The following is a 21,188-nucleotide window of genomic DNA, read 5'->3' on the forward strand; positions in this document are numbered from 1 at the left end:
CCCGGGGAAATTAGACAACTCCGGAACACCCCTGGTAACTAACACGTGTACGCAATGTACAAGCTCATTGACAAGCTTAAGTCATAAAATGTCCAACTTCTGTTTTTTTTTCAATTAATCTAGAACATGTATGCTACGGGAAAAATTGTTGCTTTTAACAAACCAATGGATAAGTAGAAAAAAACGTTCATGTCAGCTAAAACTGATTTCACCATCCCAGGAGGGGCTGCACTCTTCTTCGAATGCTTTCTCTACTATAAACTATATAACCTTGTAAAAGAAAAAACTTCATGAAAATGCCAGCAGGGGAGATCTGCAGAAGCCCATTTACATTTCCTTTACAGTGCAGAGGCCAAATTTCCTTCTCATCCATCAATCTGATGCCTAATGACAACAATGTTCAAGAATCAAGTCAATCATTCACTTCTGAAGATCTTAGCTGACAACTATCTGTAAATTCTTGCCATTTAGCTCCCACTTTCATCTTCTGAACAATTCCTGTAAGGTCCTCAAGGCTGCAACCAGGGATTCTTTTAATCCCATTCTCCTTCATGACTGCCTTTATCCTTGCAACATCCTCCCACTTACCAGCTACAGCGTAAACATTCACCAGCAATACATAGTAGGAAAAGTTCTGAGGATCTTGCTCAATAAGTCGTTTTGCTAGTTGTTCTCCCAAGATCGCATCTCCTTGGAAACGACATGAGCTGAACAAATCAGCCCACAATGAGCTTTCTGGTGAAGCATCCTTTACAACTGGCATATCTTGTAAGAGTTCAATTGCTTCTTTCCTTTGACCAACTTTGTCAAGAACACTGGCCAGACACCAGTAATGCACAAAATTCGGCTTCACTCCATACACATCAATCATTTGTCCGAAGTAGTTCCTCCCTTTCGTCAACCGTTCTTCACGGGCACAGGCCAATAATAGACCAATAAAGGTAACTTCATCCGGGATGATCCCATCACAATTGCCCAAACTCCATTTATTAGTCATATGAGTTTTCCCATCTTCCAATCTACTACTTTTACTTGTCATCTGATCATATAGGTTGAGCCCATCTTTCGGATTTCCATGAATACAATGCCCTAAAATCATAGCATTCCAGGAAACTAAACTCTTCATCGGCATCCTATCAAAAACTGATCGAGCATTATCCACCCTTCCACATCTACTATACATATCAATTAAGGACGTATTAACAATCAAACTCAAATTGCCAGATTCTCTAACAAGAGTTCCATGAACTGATTTTCCTTCTTTCAATCTGGCAGACCTACCACAAGCAGTAAGCACATTCACCATAGTTGTTTCATTGCCTTTAAATCCTAGCTTCACCATTTCCCTGAATAATTTCAACCCATTTCCAGGATTCCCCAAATCCAAATACCCTGTCATCATTATATTCCACGAAACAACATTCCTCTGGGGCATTGTATCAAATAACTTATGTGCCAAGTCCAATTCACCTAATTTGGCAAAAGAATCAATTATGGTATTCCAAGACACCACGTCCCTGACAGACATGTTTACAACTATCTTCATAACAGATTCCATAAGCCCACAACAAGCATAAAAATGAATCAAAGAATTCTGGACCGGCAAAACACCATCAACCCCATTTTTCACAACTTGCCCATGACATTTTTGGCCCAAATTCAAACACTTCAACTTTGCGCAGCCGCTAAAAAGAGGTGGGAAGCTGAAACTACTGGGAAAAAACCCATATTCAAGCATTTCAAAATAAAAAATCACAGCTTTTTGTGGTACAGAGCTGCAAGCGTAGACTTTTATGACAGTATTCACAACAAAAGTACTAGGAAAAACAATGCACCTAAAGACCAAGACAACATAATCCAATACAGAAAAATGAGAGCAAATCTTCATAAATCTGCCTGAAAATGATGGGTGTTGAAGAAGCCCGGAAGTTATTAGGTTTGCTTGGATTTGAAAAAGATGGGTCAAGCTCTGGCAAGAGTCAAGATAGTCCAAATTTTTTTTATATAAAGAATGGGTTTTAGGAGAATATCTAAAGTGTGATAAGGAGGAAACGTGTGATGCCCTTGAGGGTTGGATTAGAGCAGGGGCGGGATTAGGATGAGATAGGAAAGAGACACTGATCTTAAAGAATTTTCTGATGGAAACTCTTGCCATTCATCTGGTGAAGGGTTTTGACCTTCCAGGTACTTCAAATTCATATCTGTTTCCGCCATTAAAGTTCATTGCTTGCTCACAAGGAGAAGGAGAAAAGCATAACAGGCTGAAGTTTTTGAGTCAAAACCTCTCACATCTTTCATGATCCGGGGTTTACGTGGGTTGTTAGGAGTTTTGTTATATACGAAAACGACAGCGTTTTAGCTCGTCTGCAGGTGTAAACGGAACTATCCTCAAACCTTGTTTGGATGTAATTATTTCGAAATAAAATATAACAGAAGAACAATAAGATGCTTAAGTATTTGGGAAAAATGCCCTTTTCATCTCTATTATTTAGGGTCCAACCCTAAATAATAGGGATGAAAAGTTCATTTTATCCTCAAATATAATTTGGAATTTTAAAGTTTAGTTTGGAATTTGAGAATAGAAAAGAAAGGAAGCGAAGTGATCTTGATGATGTGTGGGAGATTTAGAAAGAAGTGCAAATGATTGTAAAATCAATAAAATTTTATTCTACAAGTTGGGCATTTAATTGAAAAAAATACAAAAAAAAAAAAAAAACTTTAACAAGCTTCCGACAAGTTTCTTTCATTTTATGTTCGAAACTGAACAAAAGCCCTTTTTAAATTGTAATACAACTTTTATTTATCCAAATCTATTTGACGAGGTGATTTCCAGACTGATGAATCGAGTCTATAGTACAAGCAAACCTGTCAAGATAGAAACATAACTAGGGCTTTGTCCTTCAATCTAGCTCCGATGCTAAAATCAGTTAGTCAAAGGATCAGGAGTAAAAGCAACACTGGTTGGACTAGAGTTATGAGCAAAAGAGAAATTTAGCCAAAATCCTCCTCCTCTCCTCACAAACTGAGGGGAGTATTTATAGTAAGGAAACTGACAAAAGAAATGATGCAATCTATAACTTGGGGGCACTTGAGATTCTGCATTTGAATGGAAATAAATTCATTGGAAGGCTCCCGTCCTCAATGCAGCATCTGAGCAATTTGGTAATTTTTGATCTTGGTGACAATGGACTAAGGGATACCATACCAGCTTGGATTGGGGAAATGTCATCAAATTTAATGTTTCTAAGATTTCAGTCAAATAACTTCTATGGAGGTATTTCTGACAAGCTCTGCTTACTCTCAAATCTTCAAGTGCTGAACCTGGCACATAATAACTTAACAGGATATATTCCTCATTGTTTTAACAACTTCTCAATGATGGTATCAAGTGAACATGGAAGCATTCTCACGATAACTTACGATACCACCAACCTTCAAAACTATAAGGGAGGAAATGAACTACTCCTTGTTACTTGCAAGGAGTCAATCTAAGGGCGGCGGTGTCAGAGATAGGTCGGGGTATAACAGTGGCGGCAGTCATATTAACCTGTCTGACATTAGTCAACTTTTACATGTAGGTATCAAACGTTGAATAACCAAACAGGGCTAATCAACTGAGGTGGATGCACTTCGGGAGGACAAAGATGATGATAAACACCAAGATAGCCGAGGTGATCATCTCGACTTAAATGTGTTGGATTGAGTTACTTCGGCGATAAGTCCAGCAGAGGAAGTCGAAGTGAGCATCCACAATAAGTCTTACCTCGGCTTAAAATGTGTTGGATTAAGTCACCTTAGCGATGAGTTGAACCAAAGAAGTTGAGGTGAGCGTCCACACTATCCTTATTCTTTTTTTCTTATTTTTTTCCCCTTATTTAAAGTTAAATTTCATTAAAGACAGAAAAGTAGACTTTTCTTTCCTTTTCTTCTTTTTTTTTTCGGTTCAATTTCCATCTCCCAAACTACCTTGGTGGGCAACAAAGAAAATAAAATGAAAAAAGAAAGAGGATGACTAATTCAAGTTTTCACCAAACTTGTTTTCACTGGACTATTAAAAAGAAAAGTCTTTATTTCTTATTTTATATTTTTTGTCAAATATTTATCGTCTTAAAATGATGATTCAAATTTACTCTCACCATTTTCATCTCCTCCATGTTCTCTTTTTCACCCTATCCAAAGGACAAACAATAAAAAAAATTAACAAAAAGAAAGAAACTTTTCTCTTCAAATATATGTAGCAAATATTGGAAGAAAATGAATGTTATTTCATGAATCTTTATGCAGTATCAATTTGGCCTAGCAAACAAGTAAAAACAAATCTTATGAGAATATCATGATCTCTAATAAGGGTACGGAAATATAAAACTTTATACTCCTAATTAGTGTCACATAGAGACTGCATTTTATTTCCTTTCTTTTTCTCCTTTTATTTTTCATAACTTTATCTTTTACTCTATATTTTTCTACTGAACTCGCAAACAAGGCCTTGGTGAAGGGAAAGCTTTTTGTCCCAAAATCCTTACTTGAGTTAATTGAATCGTTGAAAAACCACAAGCCCTTTTGGGCTGGTCTACAAATCCCTTCCAAGTATTAACATTTATCAAGGGAGAAATCAAAATGCTGAGATTTGGAAGAGTTCTTTTTAAAGAAGCAGGAACTGGGATTAGCAAGACTCTGTCAGAAATACTTGTATGCCCACTTTCCAAACAACCATTAAGGTGAGCCACTGAACCCAAAAATTATAGTTTGTATCCTTGAACCTTTAATTTGTACTGATTTTTGTTTAATTCTTGTGCCTTTTGTTGTATCAGAGTATGTGAAAAAACGAACTCTTTGATCAGTGACTCAATCGGTGTTTCTTATCCGGTGAGTAGGCTCAGCTTTCTTTTTTTTTGGTTGGGATTAGTCTTTTTCCTCAGTGAGCTACTATATGTTACATGTATATGAATATTGTTTTATCCTCATCAGGCTGAGAGCCTGAGACATTTTCAAAGGATAAGCAACAAGGGTTATCAGATTATTGGATGTGGCTATTTCTAGTTTATAATGATTTTCATTTTCTTGTACAATTTTAGGTAGTGGATGGAATTCCTCGTCTTGTACCAAGCGATGGCAAAATTATTGACGATGAGGAAGCCTCGAATAGCAATTCTGCAGTTGATCCGGACGCTGTGAAAAATGACCATCAAAGATGTAGTTCGTAGGATTGTGAAGTGAGGAAGGATAGGAGGTATTGACCGTGAAATATGTAGATGTGATGGAAAAGTATGCAAGAGAAACAAATTTTAGCCGAATTGCATTCTTATTTTTCTGATATCCAGCCTCATATCCAATATTTCGTTGGATTTTATTACTCAATTGTAGTTGCGCAGGCTTTCCTAGTTCATTCAGGTTGAATTTTGTTCTTGAATATTACAGAGCTTTGTGACTTCATAAGAAACTATGTACTCTGGCATCTACTGTTTTCTTGGTTAAAAGCATGGAATAATTGTTGTATGTTGAATATTAGTGTGCTGTTTTTATGTGGTATGTCAATCCTCTGAATTACTTTTGGAACCTATGTTTTTAAGCTGCCCTTGTCTTGCTTGGTATCCGTTTCTGACCCTATCCCTCCTTCCTGTCCCTTTTTATGTTGATTCTGCTCATATGAACCTCAAGTGCTTCTAGCCTTACCTTCTCTCTGTTGTTTGCTTAAATTATGCTAAAAGCTCACTACTTTGAGCTTGTACTGTTCTAATTCATGCTCTGGGACTTTAAGCTTTTGGTTTGGTGGGGGGGGGGGGTGGTGGAGGCAAGGTCAACTGAGCTGAGGCTCGTTCTTCAACTATGATAGCATGTTTTAAAAAAATTTTGGTCTAAAAGTTGTATCTTGGAACCAAACAGATTTAGTTGAGGCTTGTCCTTCAACCATGATAGGGTGGTTTAGAGTTAAAAGTTCTATCTTGGGATGAAACATATACAGATATCACGTAACAGGAATCTTTATCGAATATTAGGTTTGCTTATTGTTCCTATCTGAGATAAGGAATATACAGAATTTCATAGATTCAATGCCTCACAGCAAGCCACATAACTATTGTTGTATGGGCCAATCTTACCTGGAGTGCTAATATTGTTTTTAAATTACGTAGCTTGATGGCAGATACAAATAGTTGTGAATATTCATCTGGGGCTAAATACCAGTGTTGGTTTGCCCACCTGGGATTTTGATACTGGGTGGTTCAGTGAGAGGCTTTATCATACAATGTAAAAGAAGAATGTGCTATAAAACTTCTGGTAATATTGCTCGCAATGTACAAGTTCCATCTGATCAGTTCTGTTGATACTTTTAAGTGTTTTTTTGCACATGCTTTCAGTACTTGAAATTAGCCTTGCTGTAGAAGGCTAGACATGAGATGACAGATATTGTCCCATCGACACCTTCAGGTCTCTACGATTCTATCGCCAACTAAATAAATGTGAATGCATGCTGGACTGAACTTCTTGGGTATCACCTGCTGGACAGGGGAGAAGGGCACTGAAAAGTTTTGTGGTGATCCCCCATGTCTTTCTTAGTGAGAGTACCTTCTTGAAGGAGGGGTGTACGGGTGTAGAAAACTATTTCAGGAAATATTACAGGTACCCTGATGATGGGGAACAGAGATATGTTTGGATATCAAATACTGAAGCAGGTTTCTGCTTGCCTCCAGTAACCTCTGTATATACCCGTCTGTATGCCCTATAGAAACCAATAGAAATGCGTAAACTTCTATGTTTTTCATTTGTTCGTGCCTCTTGACCTTCCCAAGTGATAAAGCTGATAAGCATTGACGTCAGGAAACACTTGGATAGAGGTTTGGTGAGCTGCAGGTCGAAAAGTTATGCTTTAAATATGTTTGGAGGTAAACCATCTACTTTATTCAACTTGTAATTCCTCTGCGTGGTGGTTAGAAGGCTGGCTGCTTGGTGATGATGATGAGTTACTTCATCCTAGAGAAGGCTCATCTCTGTGGATTGAAGTTTGTCTGTTGGTTTAATTGTCCGTTTGATGATATGCAGCATGTTTCAAGTGTTTTCACTTTCATCTGCTGGCTTTTTTCTCTAGAGAATTTCTTCATTGCTTATTTTATGTAGGATTTCGCTTGCTCACTTCGACTAGACATAGCGATTGCTGCAGAAATTGTGTTGGAAACTGGAGATCAAATAACATGAGAACCTTCCAATTCTTCGGACTATTCATACTTCTGTACGGACCTTATCCAGCTGCTTTTTGGTTTTGCGAACAGGAAGCATCCACTCTAAATTTTAACTGCATCCTGTTCTTTTGGTTCAACTCTTCTGAGTACTTGTACTTCCTTTGGCTCATCCTCCTTCTTGACTTGATTAGGAGCATAGATACATTGGAATATTGTCAGTAGTTGTTCATTTACTTCATAAACTTAAAGCAACTATATGCTAAAAACTTTTCACATTCTCAGAACGGAAAAAAAAAAAAAAGAGGGCATTTTAGTTAGCCGAGGGCAGTGGTCCTCAGCTGTACAGCAAAATATAGTTAAATTTCAGCGTGTCTTTTGACAATAACGCCAATTTGTAGGACCAGCGAATCTGGGCATACCCATTTTTTGCACTAGGCTAAATCAGGGAAATTCATGGGGTTGTATTGAGCACTATGATTCCTCGTAATCCAAGCTTTATTCATGTATGCGTGTCTCCCAACCTATTATCCAGAATAATTACACAGGTCTTTTTCACCATTCATTATGAAAAGTTTTAGTCAAATATTATTGTTGACTCTGTGCCTATTTGACTGGGAATCATTGGAACAAAGCATCTTTGGGGATCATTGGTTGGATGGGACAAGGAGGAGAAAACATTACGAGGAAATTTGAAAGCAAAGAAAACAATGAACAAAGACCTTTTTGAGGTTATTTAAGTTTAAAAGATGGCCCAGATGACATCCTTCGTCTGTCGAATTCCATCGAGCTAGTCAAGAGTAATTGTGTCGCAATTAGCACATTAATTAGGTATGCAATAGCAACTCTACACTTGAGAAAGAAGAAAATTAAAATTGAATCTCCATTCTATCATCCCATCGTCAATTATACTACTATATGATTGGCATATATATATATATATATATATAAGATTAATCTTTTCTACACTGATAATGTATGCACTGTCAACGTTAGATAGTGATAGTGCATAAACTGTCGGTGTATATAAGATTTACTCATATATATATATATATATATATATATATATATGAACTTAGTTGTTTTTAAAATGTCACATCTGATAACTAGGAGAAGAGTCCGACTTAGCAGTTTGATCACTCCTCACAGCTTCGATGCGGAACATCTTTCCGTGTGGCGTTCAACCGTGCAAGTGCCATACATCAAAGGTAGAATTGAATTGTACTAGCACCTTTGACCCACCTAGAAATATCAATGTCGGTCATTTTCTGAAACTGGCCACTGGGGTTTCGTAGGAAATATTTCACACTTTAACTGGCTTGATAGTTGAAGCAGTTCTATCAATTGGTATCTTGGCACTTCGGCAACAGCTTGAGTTAGCCAGCAGATTAAACATGACATGCACTTGGGACTTAGAAAACTGCAAAGAGAATTGACTAAAGGTTATGCTTCTTTGTCCGGTTGAAGATAGCAGCTACAAAATTGGAGCATTAAGGTAGAAGAACTGAAAACGTATAATCTCAGAGCAATAAATAGAGCTGAGATCTTAAAGAGGAACTCAAAAATATCTGGTCTCACCAAAATTAATATAGAGTTAGCTGTATATTTGAGTGCAAAAACGAGAAACACGTGAGACCCTTTACTGGTTTTATTTGATTAGTGATGAACAAGACGCAATTTCTTGAATTGGCATTGACAGCTCGAGAGGTAATTCAAGAAGATCAGTTGGATATCTGTAACTATATAGGGAGATGGCTTTGAGTACGAGTTCGTCATATTAGGTAACGTATATTTCCGGGAAAATGTAAATGATAAACATGTAGTGTTCCCTCGTTCATTCTTCCGGTGCATAACATAATTATCCTGTCTAATGTGTGCTCATAAAAAGGGAATATCCATGAATGAATTCTGAATAGAATTGCAAAAGTCTGACATTTATTATCACAAATTAATAGTAACAGTCCAAATGATACTAGTACTAGTCGCTTAGGTGCAACCAATTTGTGTTGAACACTCAAAATCGTCAATCCCATTCCAACCACCCTTGTAAAGTCTAAACCACGCCAAACAGACTCAGCAACGAAAGATGTTAGCATTCCTCTCATTTATAACGGAACTAGTCTAGTTCTCTAACAAAATTAACCGATGGTTTTCAAGAAGTTCGTTTTCTGCATATGTAGCATTCTGGGACTCCGAGGAGGGTGGCGAAGAAGGGTTTTCGCGACTGCTATCACACTAGACAAAATCAAAGAAGGGTCTTCTCCGTCGCGGCAGACGGGTTCAAGCGAAATAAGATCAAGATTTGGAGACGATCATGAAGCTAACTGTGATCAAGTTGAGAAGATATGCTGTGTTATATGCTTGTCAAGGTTGAAGGAAGGAGAGGAAAAGCGTTTGCTTCCATGTCACCACGAGTTTCACAGAGAGTGTGTCGATAAGTGGTTGAATACTAGCCGGAAAACGTGCCCGGTGTGCCGGTTCTTGATGGAAGATGAACAACGGAACCCTCAAAAAAGAGAATTTTTAACGGAGGAGATGGTGATATGGTTTTCTTCCTTTCACGTCGCTGGCTTCTGATGCTTCTTCACGTATGACAAATACACTACTATTTGGTTGTAGTAAGTTTCGCTTTCCATAATTAACATTAGAAGACCACCTGAATTTTTGTGGGTTTTTTTTTTTCTTTCTTTTGGCAAGCATGGAGTAATTTGGTCCTTTGGGAAAGTGGAAAAGTATAGCACTCACCATTGAGGATTTCACGAAGAATTTACCAAATTGCAGTACCCTTTTTTATGCATATTGGCACTCAAGTCAAGACTTCAGTTCTTAAAGAAAGAGAATGGCAGCCTCTTACCTGTTTATGTTTCCAATACCTCTTAACCAAAGCCCAAAGCTTTTCAGCAATGTTTTTACTCACCCTAAATCCCGTGAGAACCCCAAAAGTCGGCAATGTTTATGTTTCCAATACCTCTATGTGATTTGAGATTATCGCCACAACCATGCAAGTGGAAAGTAAATTATTTTTATTTAAAAAGGGCTAATTGTTTTAGGACAAATAGAAGACTCATATTCTCGAGATTACTCATGCATGCAAAGAGCTAACAAAAGCTCAACAAAGGTTAATGTGATATTTTTCATATTTTTAACGTAGCCTTTACAATGCTTAAAGATAATAGTAATGCATAAGACTAGAAAGAATCCGAAGAGGTGCAATCACCAAAAAAGGGAAGCACGAATTGCTTGACTTTTAAGAAAGATTTCATCCCTTTAATATTCATGATGCGGCCTTTAAATTGAAAGGTCTTGATTCTTAGGCTCTGCTGTCCAATCTCAAACGGGCTCTGGGCCGTCGTCCATTATATCCAAATCCAACAGAACGAATTTTAGGACGGGCGTCGTCCATTGAATCCAAATCCAACAGAACGAAAATGAAGCGAAAAAACTTTCCGTTGCCGGGAATCGAACCCGGGTCTCCTGGGTGAAAGCCAGATATCCTAACCGCTGGACGACAACGGAACTTGTTGGGTGAGTCCTTCCTTAATATTAAATAAGCTAAATCAACAATTTATTTAAATTTATTACATTACGTTGTAAATTTGTTACCCAACTTACAGCATACTTATATAGTACTAGGCTTGGTGCCCCGCAAATTCTGCGGGGTGTCCATTATTGAATATATTAGGGTAATGAAAGATTTATTTAATAGCATAGATTTATTGTATTTTGTATGATAATGGAGTTGGAATAGTGGATAGAGCATTGATATATTGGATTGATTTATTTATAAATAAATATAGTAAAATTTATTTGATTTGTATTGTGTTTTTTAAAATTAATATGATCTAGGGATTTGATGGATAATATTGAAAAAATTTTGTTTTTTTATTTTAATTGTGGGGTGAGTAAATATTATTTAAATTAATGGAATATATATTAATTTTTTAAAGTTTATAGCATGGAAAATTAGGTGAATAATTACATTGACAGTGTTATAATTTATTTTGTTTTGGGCATTGGCAGTTTATGTATTTTAGACGATGTTTTTTTTATAATTTGGATAGCTAGGATGAGAAAGTGTGTATTGTTGTAGTGGAAAAGTCTATGGAAAGTATATAAAAGAATTGGAAATTTGCTGAGAAATAAATGCATAATAGATATTTTTTGGCAAATTTTGATATAGTTTGGGTGTTGTATGATGACATAAATTAATAATTTGGAAATAATTTGATATTGCACATTGGTAAAATATGTGTTTATTAATTAAGTATGTTTTTTTGGATAAGTAAAGATAATGTTTATTTAGTTATGAATGAATGTGATCGAAATAGATAGAAGTTGTATTTTTTTAATTAATAGAATCTGAATAAATAAAGGATAATATTAATTTTGAGAGCTGAGAGATTTGATATATTAATAGTTTATTGATAAATGGATATTATTGAAAGTAAGTTGATGTGTATAAATTTTTGTACAAGAAATAAAAATTATTGGACATGAAAATTATAGAGTTTAATCAGTGCAATTTGTGGTAGAATTTTTTAATATTTATTGTTTGATGTTTATATGAGTTATTTTATGTTACTTAAAGTTAGAGTGAATTTTGTATTAATATATAGTTATAGGTATATGATATATTTTGTAATATGTATGTATGTATGTATGTATGTATATATGTGTGTGTGTGTGTGTGTGTTTGGTATTTTATTTTAGGTGATAGAATAGTTTAAATTTTTGTAGTGTTTATATTTTTTGTGGTTTTGTTTGTTTATTATATATTTATTTATTTGTTTATGTGTGTGTACATATATATATGTAATGTAAGATTTATTTAATAATTGATATTTAGAGTGTTTTGGATGATAATAGGGTCGGAATCATAGACAGGGATGTGGCAGATTAGATTAATATATTTATAAATAGATATAGTAATAGTGATGTGATTTGTATTTTAGTTTTTAAAATGAATAGGATGGAAACATTAGTTAAAATAATGAAATGTAAATTATTTTTTTAAAATTTAAGATAAATTAATAATTTGGTATATTTTGGATGTGTTTATTTTTATATTGTTAGATATAACTGGGTGGAAAATATAGAGAATTTAAGGGACATATAGTTGGTATGCGTAATAAGGTACATGGGAGATGCTTAATTATGATTGTTGGAAAAAGTCTCTTCAGAAGAGCTCGAAATCATAGTTGTTTTTGTTGAGCAGGGTGAAGAGGATGGCACTTCCTTCATACAAGAAGTGTTTTTGTGGGAACTCTAGCCAACCTTCTGTTTTTTCTATTCCTTCAACCTGAAAGATCCATCGAGTTTTAGCACGATAGCAGTTGATGATTCCTATGTCATTTACTTCCATAATATTTCGATAGCAGAAAAAATATTTACTTCCATAATAATTTATTGATCAATAAATATTACAGAAGTAACATTTATGAAATAGGGGGAAATGATCCTATAATTTTTGAAGCAATTATCTAATTAATCATCATTTTGTAGAGAATAAAAGTGATGTCCTAAAGAAATTTGATAAAAGTAATATTTTTGGAGCACAGGGAAATTATCTTACATTTTTCAGAATAAATGTGTCATTAATCAGCAAAAAGCAAAAAGGGAAAATCTGCATTCACTAATAAATGAACGTGTAATTAATTATTATTTTGTATTTTTTATATTTATTTTATGTCACTTGGTCTTAAAATGCAAAAGCTTTAGACTAATAATTCTATAACTTGCAGTTTTGTGTAATTTAAAATTAACAAATATTGTACACAGGGAAATTATCTTGCATTTTTCAGAATAAATGTGTGATTAATCAACAAAAAGCAAAAAGGGAAAATTTGTATTCGCCAATAAATGAACATGTAATTAATTATTATTTTGTATTTGTTATATTTATTTTATGTCACTTAGTCTTAAAATGTGAAAGCTTTAGACTAATAATTCTATAACTTATAATTTTATGCAATTTAAAATTAACAAATATTGTAAAAATAGTAGTATTTTTTTATATCAAAAGCAGTACAATTGATTTATATTCAGTAGATCGACAAGGAATTGATTTTGTTATAGAAGCAAGGTTTTTAAAAAGTTGAGGGAAATTATGCTAGCGCATAGTAACACAATTGATTTGCATACATCAGATGGGCGTAGAATTTCCTTGAACGTACGCATGCTGCAGCAAATATTTTTTGGTTGGGATATTGGCGGCTGAAGACAGGAGATGCAGGAGCAGTGCAAGGTACAAATAACAAAAGGACAAAATTGAAGCCTAAATTACAAATAAACCAAGACAAAAGGGTAGAATCGGAATAGGTGACAAAAGCTAGAAGGAGGAAAGAAGCAACAGCAGGCAAAGCGTTTAGATGCAATGGTGAAAAGACAAAAAAGGACGAAATCAGCAACAGAATTGCATTGAAACCAAGACAATTGACTGTAGCAGCACCTTCGGCGCTTTATGTAGTTTAGGATATCACTTATCATTTAAAAAAAAAATTTTAAAATATATACAAATAAATGTGATTATACAATGTACTGCATTATTCTTATATACTTGAAATTAAAGTATAAAAAGCCCTCGCTCTAGTGTTTACACATAAAATAACATAAATGGGTAAGAGCTCTCTTAACAAAGCAAGAGATGAATTGTTAGAACCCTCACAACTTAACCCATTTTAATTTTCTTTTAATCTTTGTTATTCTTTCTACCAACTTTTCACCAAGCAATGAAGATTTGAGAACGCAACCTTTTCCTAGGTGCCTGCCTATAGATTAAGAGCCTGTTTGAATTGCTATTTTTAGGAATTTTGTTATAAAAAAAGTTTATTATAATGATTTGATGTTTGTGAGGTAGAAAGGTAATTGAGAAATATGTTTAAAAAAAAATTTTTTTGTTCTAAAAAATGATAATCTGAATGTCAAAGCCTATTGAAGTGATACGAATGAAGCGATTTTTTATTCAAAAAAAAAAAATAAAACCTATTGAAGCGTCTTACAAGAACGAAAGAAAAAAATATAGCAACGTTTAGGGCACTCCAAAATCGAATTTGGGATCAAGAATTAGGTAAAATTACAACCGACAAAATTAACAGTGAATGTATACAACTTGAAAATGGCATCTTGTCACGAAATTAATTTTGGAATTTTTCGCGGGATCAATATGTTTGAGAGAATCTTACGCATACAAAACGTAAAGTCAATCCATCGTTGAAATGTCGTTTTTTTTTGTTTTTTACTAAACACTTTATTTATATAATGCTGAAAATATTAACTCTTTGATCAGGGTATATCCGACGAATTAACTACCAACTAATAGTTGTTACGGCTCACCATTCACTTTACAATTAGCAATTTCTCTTACGTGATTAACTACCTGATAATCTGTACTTCTATACTATTACTATATACAAAGGAGGATATAAACTAAAACTCGTCACTTTATAATTTTCTTAAATTACAATTTCTATATAATTGCCACTATTGGACGTACTTTTATCTCTCTTTTCATAACTATTCACTGCTAAATAATAGTCTATTTATACATTTTATTTATGTAAATGTCAATTTTCTGTATGTATTATAAAAATATAAAACATTTTTCATAAAAAATGATTTCAACAAATATCTCTAAAAAATTTAATGTTTGTTTGTAGTTACACACATATTGTGTGTTTTGAACACTAGTAATTACAAGAGCTCGTAATTCATACCATCCACTCACTCTCAACCTCTTAATTAATCACGTGCGTCAAAATAGTAATCCATAAGGTCAAAAACAAAAAAAAAAATGCCCCATGTAATATAGCTATTACAGCGAAAAACCCCATGTGATTTCAAATCATATGGTTTAAAGTAAGGTGAAAATTTGACAGAATTCGTCAGATCTAAAGCATTTAAATGAATTGGAATTGCGAGCAGTTCTTCCGAAAAATAGTTTTTAAGACAAATTTTGACATGATATACATGTCTTGCCCTTCAAACCTTAATAAAAACTGTCATGACTCTTCTTTAATTTTGCCCCAAACTTGCAGAACCCGACCATTTTTTGCTTATATTATTAGAGAATAAAACTGATGAATTTCTTCAGCTATTTTTTTGCTTGTGTCATTAGGTTATTTTTGTCATTTTATTTAGAACCTTTTTTTTAAAAAAAAAAAAAAACAATTTTCATCGATGTTTCAAATTACTTCAAATCATGAAACTCCGATACGTATGATTTGAAACTATAAGGGACTTTTCAATAAAATAGTTATTATACCACTTGGGCTTTTTTGTTTTTTACCCAATCTATAAAATACATCCTAATACAACATATTTTTCTTTTCTGGAGAAACAAATGAGAGGAAAATGATTACCATGCGGCATAAGATTCTATGCAATGGAAACAAAGTGGAAGATGAGACAAAGTAAAAGATGACTCAATTTTTTCTTTAAAAACTATTTTGACGTCTGCGTCTGGTGGGCATTCTGTATGCTTTTTTCAGTCAACTAGATGTAGCTGAGTTTTTTTTGATCCCATAACGAGTTGACAATAATTATTTTGTGAAGTTGATTGCAAGATGCAATGGGCAGTTGGCCGCAACGGATCTTCTATCCCACACACTGTGTCACTTTCTGTCTCACTTTTTATTATATTGCTATTTCTCATTCATAAACATCATGTTTTAATTCTTTTTTGCTTCCTTAAGATTCAATAACTATTAATTGAGTAATACACAAAATTTAACAAACTCAAAAAATCAAAATGCATAAAAAATGAGATTTTTTATGAATTTTTTGCTGTATTTTTTAATTTTCTATTATATATTGCTTTTTTGAAGCTGTTATGTTTATTTTTTACTCAATTAATAGTTATTGGATCTTAAGAAAGCAAAAAAGAATTAAAACATGATGTTTATGAATGAGAAATAGCAATATAATAAAAAGTGAGACAGAGAGTGGCACAGGGTATGGGACAGAAGATCCGTTGCGGCAGTTGGCACATCCAAAATGACATTTATTTACATCAACCATTCTGCTTTTTCCTTCACTTTTTTTTTTTTTTGGGGGGGGGGCCCGCAAAGTTGTCAATAGATAAAAAGACGGCTTTACAATAATCGCAATCACTGGCTAAAAGTCGAGCGAAAATGATGCGAGCGGTCTCCATTTCTTCCTCTTTTAAGGTGGTACTGCTAGGTGGCTGCAACTCCTCACCTTCAGAGGAACAAATTATAGAGCAAGAAAACAAAGCATTTTCTTAGAATGAACGAATGACAATAATGAGAGGACTCTGGGCGCGCGCATTTGTAAATTGTAAATTGCAATCACACACATTGATTTGCTTCTGTTCTTGAAACAACACACACACTTTTCTGATTTTCTCCCATCACAAGTCGTAACATTCTGAGAATAAACTTCACGGGAGCTATAGTTCCAAACCTATCGGAGCTGTCCATTATTGAGGACTCCTTCCCAGCCACAACTACTTGACACGAGAGCTTTGGCCCCAGTGCAGCGCAGCGCATAATTTGCACAGAGGAAAAAGTCCTAAGTAACACATGCCAACGCCAAATTGAACGAACAACATTTTGAGACAGAGCGCAGCAGAGACAAGACGAGGGGTTCGTTCCAACCGAGAAGGCCTCAAAACCATCATGTACTACTCGCATATAATTGAAAGCTGAACTTGGACGGTTGGACCATAAGACATACAAAAGGCCCACATTTGCAGACGTCTGTAATTAAAGGTTTGACCCCATTTATGTCTCTTAAGCACTGCCGGTTTAACTTCAATTTTTAATGGGTTCCAAAAAGACAAATTTGTCGCGGTGGTTTGCTGTCCAATCCAATGAAAAGGCTTTTGTTTCCTGCTTTTTAAATGCGGGTATGGGAGTCGACAATAAAAAGCAAAAGACAACATATTTTAATGTCCATGTGACACGACACGATTGTGTGTTTCGATTGCATTTTTTATGATTTTTTATGAAAAAAATTACTGTAACAATTTGATATATATGAGAAAAAAAATAATTACGAAAAATGACATAATTTTTCAACAAAAAAATAGCAATTCAAACAAGACATTGATACGCATTCTTTTTTCTTTTTGTCTACAAAGGGCCGGCAATGATAAGTGCACTACTGCACTCTCTAAATTGTTTAAAAATGAAAATCACGCTACTATGCTTCTTGTGCGGTGCATTAGATGGAGGGATTTCTGAACCCCAACCTAATTTACGGAAGAGTTTTAAAATGCAGAAAAGTTCGAACCAACGCAGTTCAAAGAAACACAAGTGGCTGCAATAATAAAGGAGGAGAAAGGTTTGCAAGTGGGCGACAGTGATGGTGCGGGGGATGATGAGTGACGTCGAAGTGATAGCTAGTGAGAGTAATGGCAAAGTTACACTAACCTCCTTCAAGTTTCTCTGCGCGTTACAAGTATTTCCCCAACGGTTTTAAAATTTTACCTCCCAACCCTAGTGATTAAGGACCTACAACACATGGTTTTTTCATTCCTTTACTGTTGCGTTATTCTTTCTTGTACAATAAATCTGAATGGCATTTACCTCCACTGTTTCGTAGCATTAAATTGAATGAAAATTTCTTTAAAAATTTATGCTCTATTTGGATTGTTTGTTTCCGTCGAAAAATATTATCATTTTCCGTGATCACATTTTTCTATCACCTTTTTTCCTCACATATATCAAATCGCTACAGTAATTTTTTCATAAAAAATGACGAAAAATATAATCCAAACTTTCATCTTTTTACCTCACGTACATTTACTTAAATCAAAACGATGCAGTTCCAAACATTCCGCCAAGCAAATCGTAGTATCTTTCCGACATTAACCTTAAACAATCAATGACCATTACTCCCTGGCATGCAAAAGAAATATACCTGACATGAAAGCTAAGTAAATAAATAAGCAAGATAATCAAACAATAATGACTTTGATAATTATGTCAAAGTTCTATGATGGCAAGTGTGATGACATGGGCTTTTATCATTTTTGACTAAGTGCTATGATGGTAAGAGTGATAACATGGGCCGAATAATTGATGCAATTGTAGCCACATAATAATAATAATAATTTCCTTTACCAAAAACGTTCTCTAGATGTTAATTGGTCCTTTCTTTTTCTTTTCCTTTACCATAAACGTTCGTCCCAAAAAAAGAAGGCTAGCAGCAGTCAGAGAAACTAAAGAAGAAAAGAAGTTAGGAGAGCAAAGGCAAAGGAAACAATGCAAACAACAACTACGCTAGACGGCCTATATCATCACAAAAAAATAGAGCAGTCTCTGCTTCTTCTTGGACCGCAGAGAAAACAAACTGCCTTTTCATGCAACCTTTCTATTCTTTCCCTAAATCGCCCCATCTATTACTGATTACTGATGCATTTTTGTTTTAGAAGCAGTGGGCTACACTCACTCATACGCTCATTGGTCAAAAAGATTACAACCCCATAAATAGTCTTTTGCCCAAACCAACAAACACTTCCACAGGTGTCTTTTCTCCCCCTCCCACTTTACCAAACCAGCAGAGACGACTGGGACGAGTTGTCTTTAAAATGGCGCCGTTAACGTTCTATAGAGGGCGTGCTTTCTGGGGACTTGTTGATTCACTGCAGCTAGACATAACTGGCCGCAGAGAAAAAAAAGTATCAAATAAAATAAATCAGAGAAGGAACAAAAATGACAAACAGCAAATAGTGAAAAAGCTGCGGATAAGGAAACGGAAACTGCGGGCCCTTCAGCTTTTTATCAAAGATTTTAGTAGTAGTAGTAGTAGTAGTATGTAATGTATGCCCCTTTTTTTCCCCTTTCCTCAAACTACCATATGTATCTACTACTACATATGTGCTCTCCCCTACGTTTAAGGAACTATAATAGCATGTTGTACCTGTCTTTGTTGTTCTCTGAGTCTGGCATTCTCTTCCATCAAGTTGTTCACTTCCAGCTCCAGCTCATTCGTGTATGCCTGTATTTATGTTGCACCAAAACGGGAAAAACAACCGCCCCAAGAAAAAAGGGGAAAAATAGGGCAAAATCCAACAGAAAAACCAAATACATCAGGCAACACTCACAAACAGAAGGGGAACATAGCAGTATCCTTATAAACATGACAACAATTTCTGCTAATGACATCTGGAATATCCCCACCCCGAAACTATACTAAATAATGAAAACTTTCACTTTCAAGTTCGAGGGTTCTCATACTTTAATGACTAACCATGACAAGAGATTGCCTTAAGGGAAAAAAAAAACACCATAACAAGAGATCGATGCCACTGGGCTCCCATCTCAAATGGTTGGATGCCTGTCCTCTACTAGATTCTAGGATTCTCATATATAAATATATATGGTGGTCGTAGTAAAAATGGCCACCGAGCTGGTGAGCTGGTAGGACTGACTCATTTAAAAATAAAAATAAAAATAAAGCAGTAGCAAAAAAGAAATTGTAGGCAAATTTAAGAGAGATCGTAGAGAAAAGAGGCATTCCTGTTTTCTTGCTCTAGACCGCGCAGCCGACTCACGGTTCTTGATCATTCTCTTATGGCGTCGGTCACCAGAGCTACTGCTGTTGGTTTGGGGTTCCGGGCACCTCTTCTTCCCATTGCCATGAGCATGCATCCCAGCAGCACAAGAACCCAAAGCATCATTAAACTGCATACTAAGGTTACTGCAAGCATGGGAAATGGACTGCTGAGGCCCCAAAAGTGGGGTTTGCCTAAGAGGGTTTGAGTTTCCAAACAAGTGAAACTCATCAGGGCCAGAAGAATTGAGAGTCAGCATAGTTGCCTGAGGAGGAGGAGGAGGAGGAGGCGGCGGCGGAGAGCAGTAACCGGTGGCGGGTGTGGTGGTTGGAGGATCTTTATCAAAGGGACGAGCTAAAAAGTCTTGAAAAATCATCCCACGGAAAGTGGTAGTGGAACTAGGGTCATCTCTGGAAGAAGGTTGGTCTTGAAGGGATGAAAGATTTATGTCTTTCCAAACTTCTTCCATGGTTTTGTAGATGCCTCTGGGATTTTGACGAGATGCAGCTGAAGATTGTGAAGAAGAAGATGTAGACGATGATGATGGTGATGATGTGCCTGCTATCTTGTTGAGTCTTTTCAGGCTTTTGCTAGAGTTGGATGACCACATCTGCGGAGGCACATCAAGCAATTGTTGGGGGAATATATCAATGACCGTTTACATCTAGTTAAAGATCGGCCATGCTTAGGAAATTTGGAAACGAAATTGCCCATCGGTCTGATTCATTCGTGTATATATCCAAAAAAAAAAACATATAGTTTAAGAATTCGTACATAGATTTGCTAATCTTTTAGGACTGTTTGATGATTCGTTAATAAGTGAAAATATTTAATTTGCAATGCACTTTTGGTTTTCAGTCGATTTTCCCTGACGCATTTATTGTTAGCAGAAATCATTCAAAAAGTGGGATATGACTCGAATCATATTCCAGTCGTAAAGATTAGATAACATTTATAATCAAAAATAATAATTACAAGTGAATCACCTCTTAATTTCAAATTAAAAAATGGTTAAAAACATAAGTTCAAATCAAAATTTATCGTCTTGACTTGATATTATAAGAGACGTAAAATTATTATTTTAGAAATGAATGATGAAAAATTTTATTTAACGAACGTTTTAAATGATTTTTTCTTATTTACATATAGTTTAAATCCTTCAGCAAAAATATGGCATGATATAACATTGAATATTCACGATAATGTTTTCAACTAATCGGAGAAGAAAAATGGAAAAACCGAGCAATTGTTTTTTTGCTTTATCAATTGTGGTCATGGTGTAAAAGACTAGAAGATCGGCCGTGCTTGGACAGCAATTTTCCCTTGAAAAATTGTTACATTTTTCGTGAACACATTTTCTTATTACTTTTTTATTTCACATATATTAAATTACTACAGTAATTATTTTATAAAAAAAAATCCAGAAAAATACAATCCAAACACAACCGAAGAAATTCTTGTGTCTGAGGAGCAATTAGGTAATTATGCTGATACCTCCT

General features: G+C 35.1%; 2 protein-coding genes, 2 long non-coding RNA genes and 1 other non-coding gene across 5 annotated transcripts; 2 read left to right on the forward strand and 3 right to left on the reverse strand.

Annotated features, from left to right (window-relative positions):
- Positions 1–81: 81 nt before the first annotated feature.
- Positions 82–2,311, reverse strand: LOC113698338 (pentatricopeptide repeat-containing protein At3g51320-like). Its single transcript, XM_027218123.2, has one exon. The coding sequence runs from the start codon at positions 2,153–2,155 to the stop codon at positions 413–415; it is 1,743 nt and encodes a 580-aa protein (XP_027073924.1). The 5' UTR covers positions 2,156–2,311; the 3' UTR covers positions 82–412.
- Positions 2,312–4,473: 2,162 nt separating this feature from the next.
- Positions 4,474–5,503, forward strand: LOC113698429 (uncharacterized). Its single transcript, XM_027218251.2, has 3 exons — positions 4,474–4,718; positions 4,812–4,866; positions 5,076–5,503. Exons 1-3 carry the CDS (start codon positions 4,618–4,620, stop codon positions 5,202–5,204), a joined length of 285 nt encoding a protein of 94 aa, XP_027074052.1. The 5' UTR covers positions 4,474–4,617; the 3' UTR covers positions 5,205–5,503.
- A 3,582-nt stretch (positions 5,504–9,085) lies between these two features.
- LOC140010263 (uncharacterized) lies at positions 9,086–13,499 on the forward strand. Its single transcript, XR_011817566.1, has 3 exons — positions 9,086–9,790; positions 10,487–10,697; positions 13,319–13,499. It is a non-coding gene; the product is annotated as an uncharacterized lncRNA (long non-coding RNA).
- Positions 10,617–10,688, reverse strand: TRNAE-UUC (transfer RNA glutamic acid (anticodon UUC)). Its single transcript has one exon. It is a non-coding gene; the product is annotated as a tRNA-Glu (tRNA).
- A 4,899-nt stretch (positions 13,500–18,398) lies between the features above and the next one.
- Positions 18,399–20,297, reverse strand: LOC113697860 (uncharacterized). The gene is made up of 2 exons (XR_011817436.1): positions 19,056–20,297; positions 18,399–18,793 (listed from the first exon to the last, which is right to left on the reverse strand). It is a non-coding gene; the product is annotated as an uncharacterized lncRNA (long non-coding RNA).
- Positions 20,298–21,188: the final 891 nt, after the last annotated feature.

The sequence above is a fragment of the Coffea arabica genome, chromosome 7c (assembly GCF_036785885.1).
Source record: "Coffea arabica cultivar ET-39 chromosome 7c, Coffea Arabica ET-39 HiFi, whole genome shotgun sequence".
NCBI lineage: Eukaryota > Viridiplantae > Streptophyta > Magnoliopsida > Gentianales > Rubiaceae > Coffea > Coffea arabica.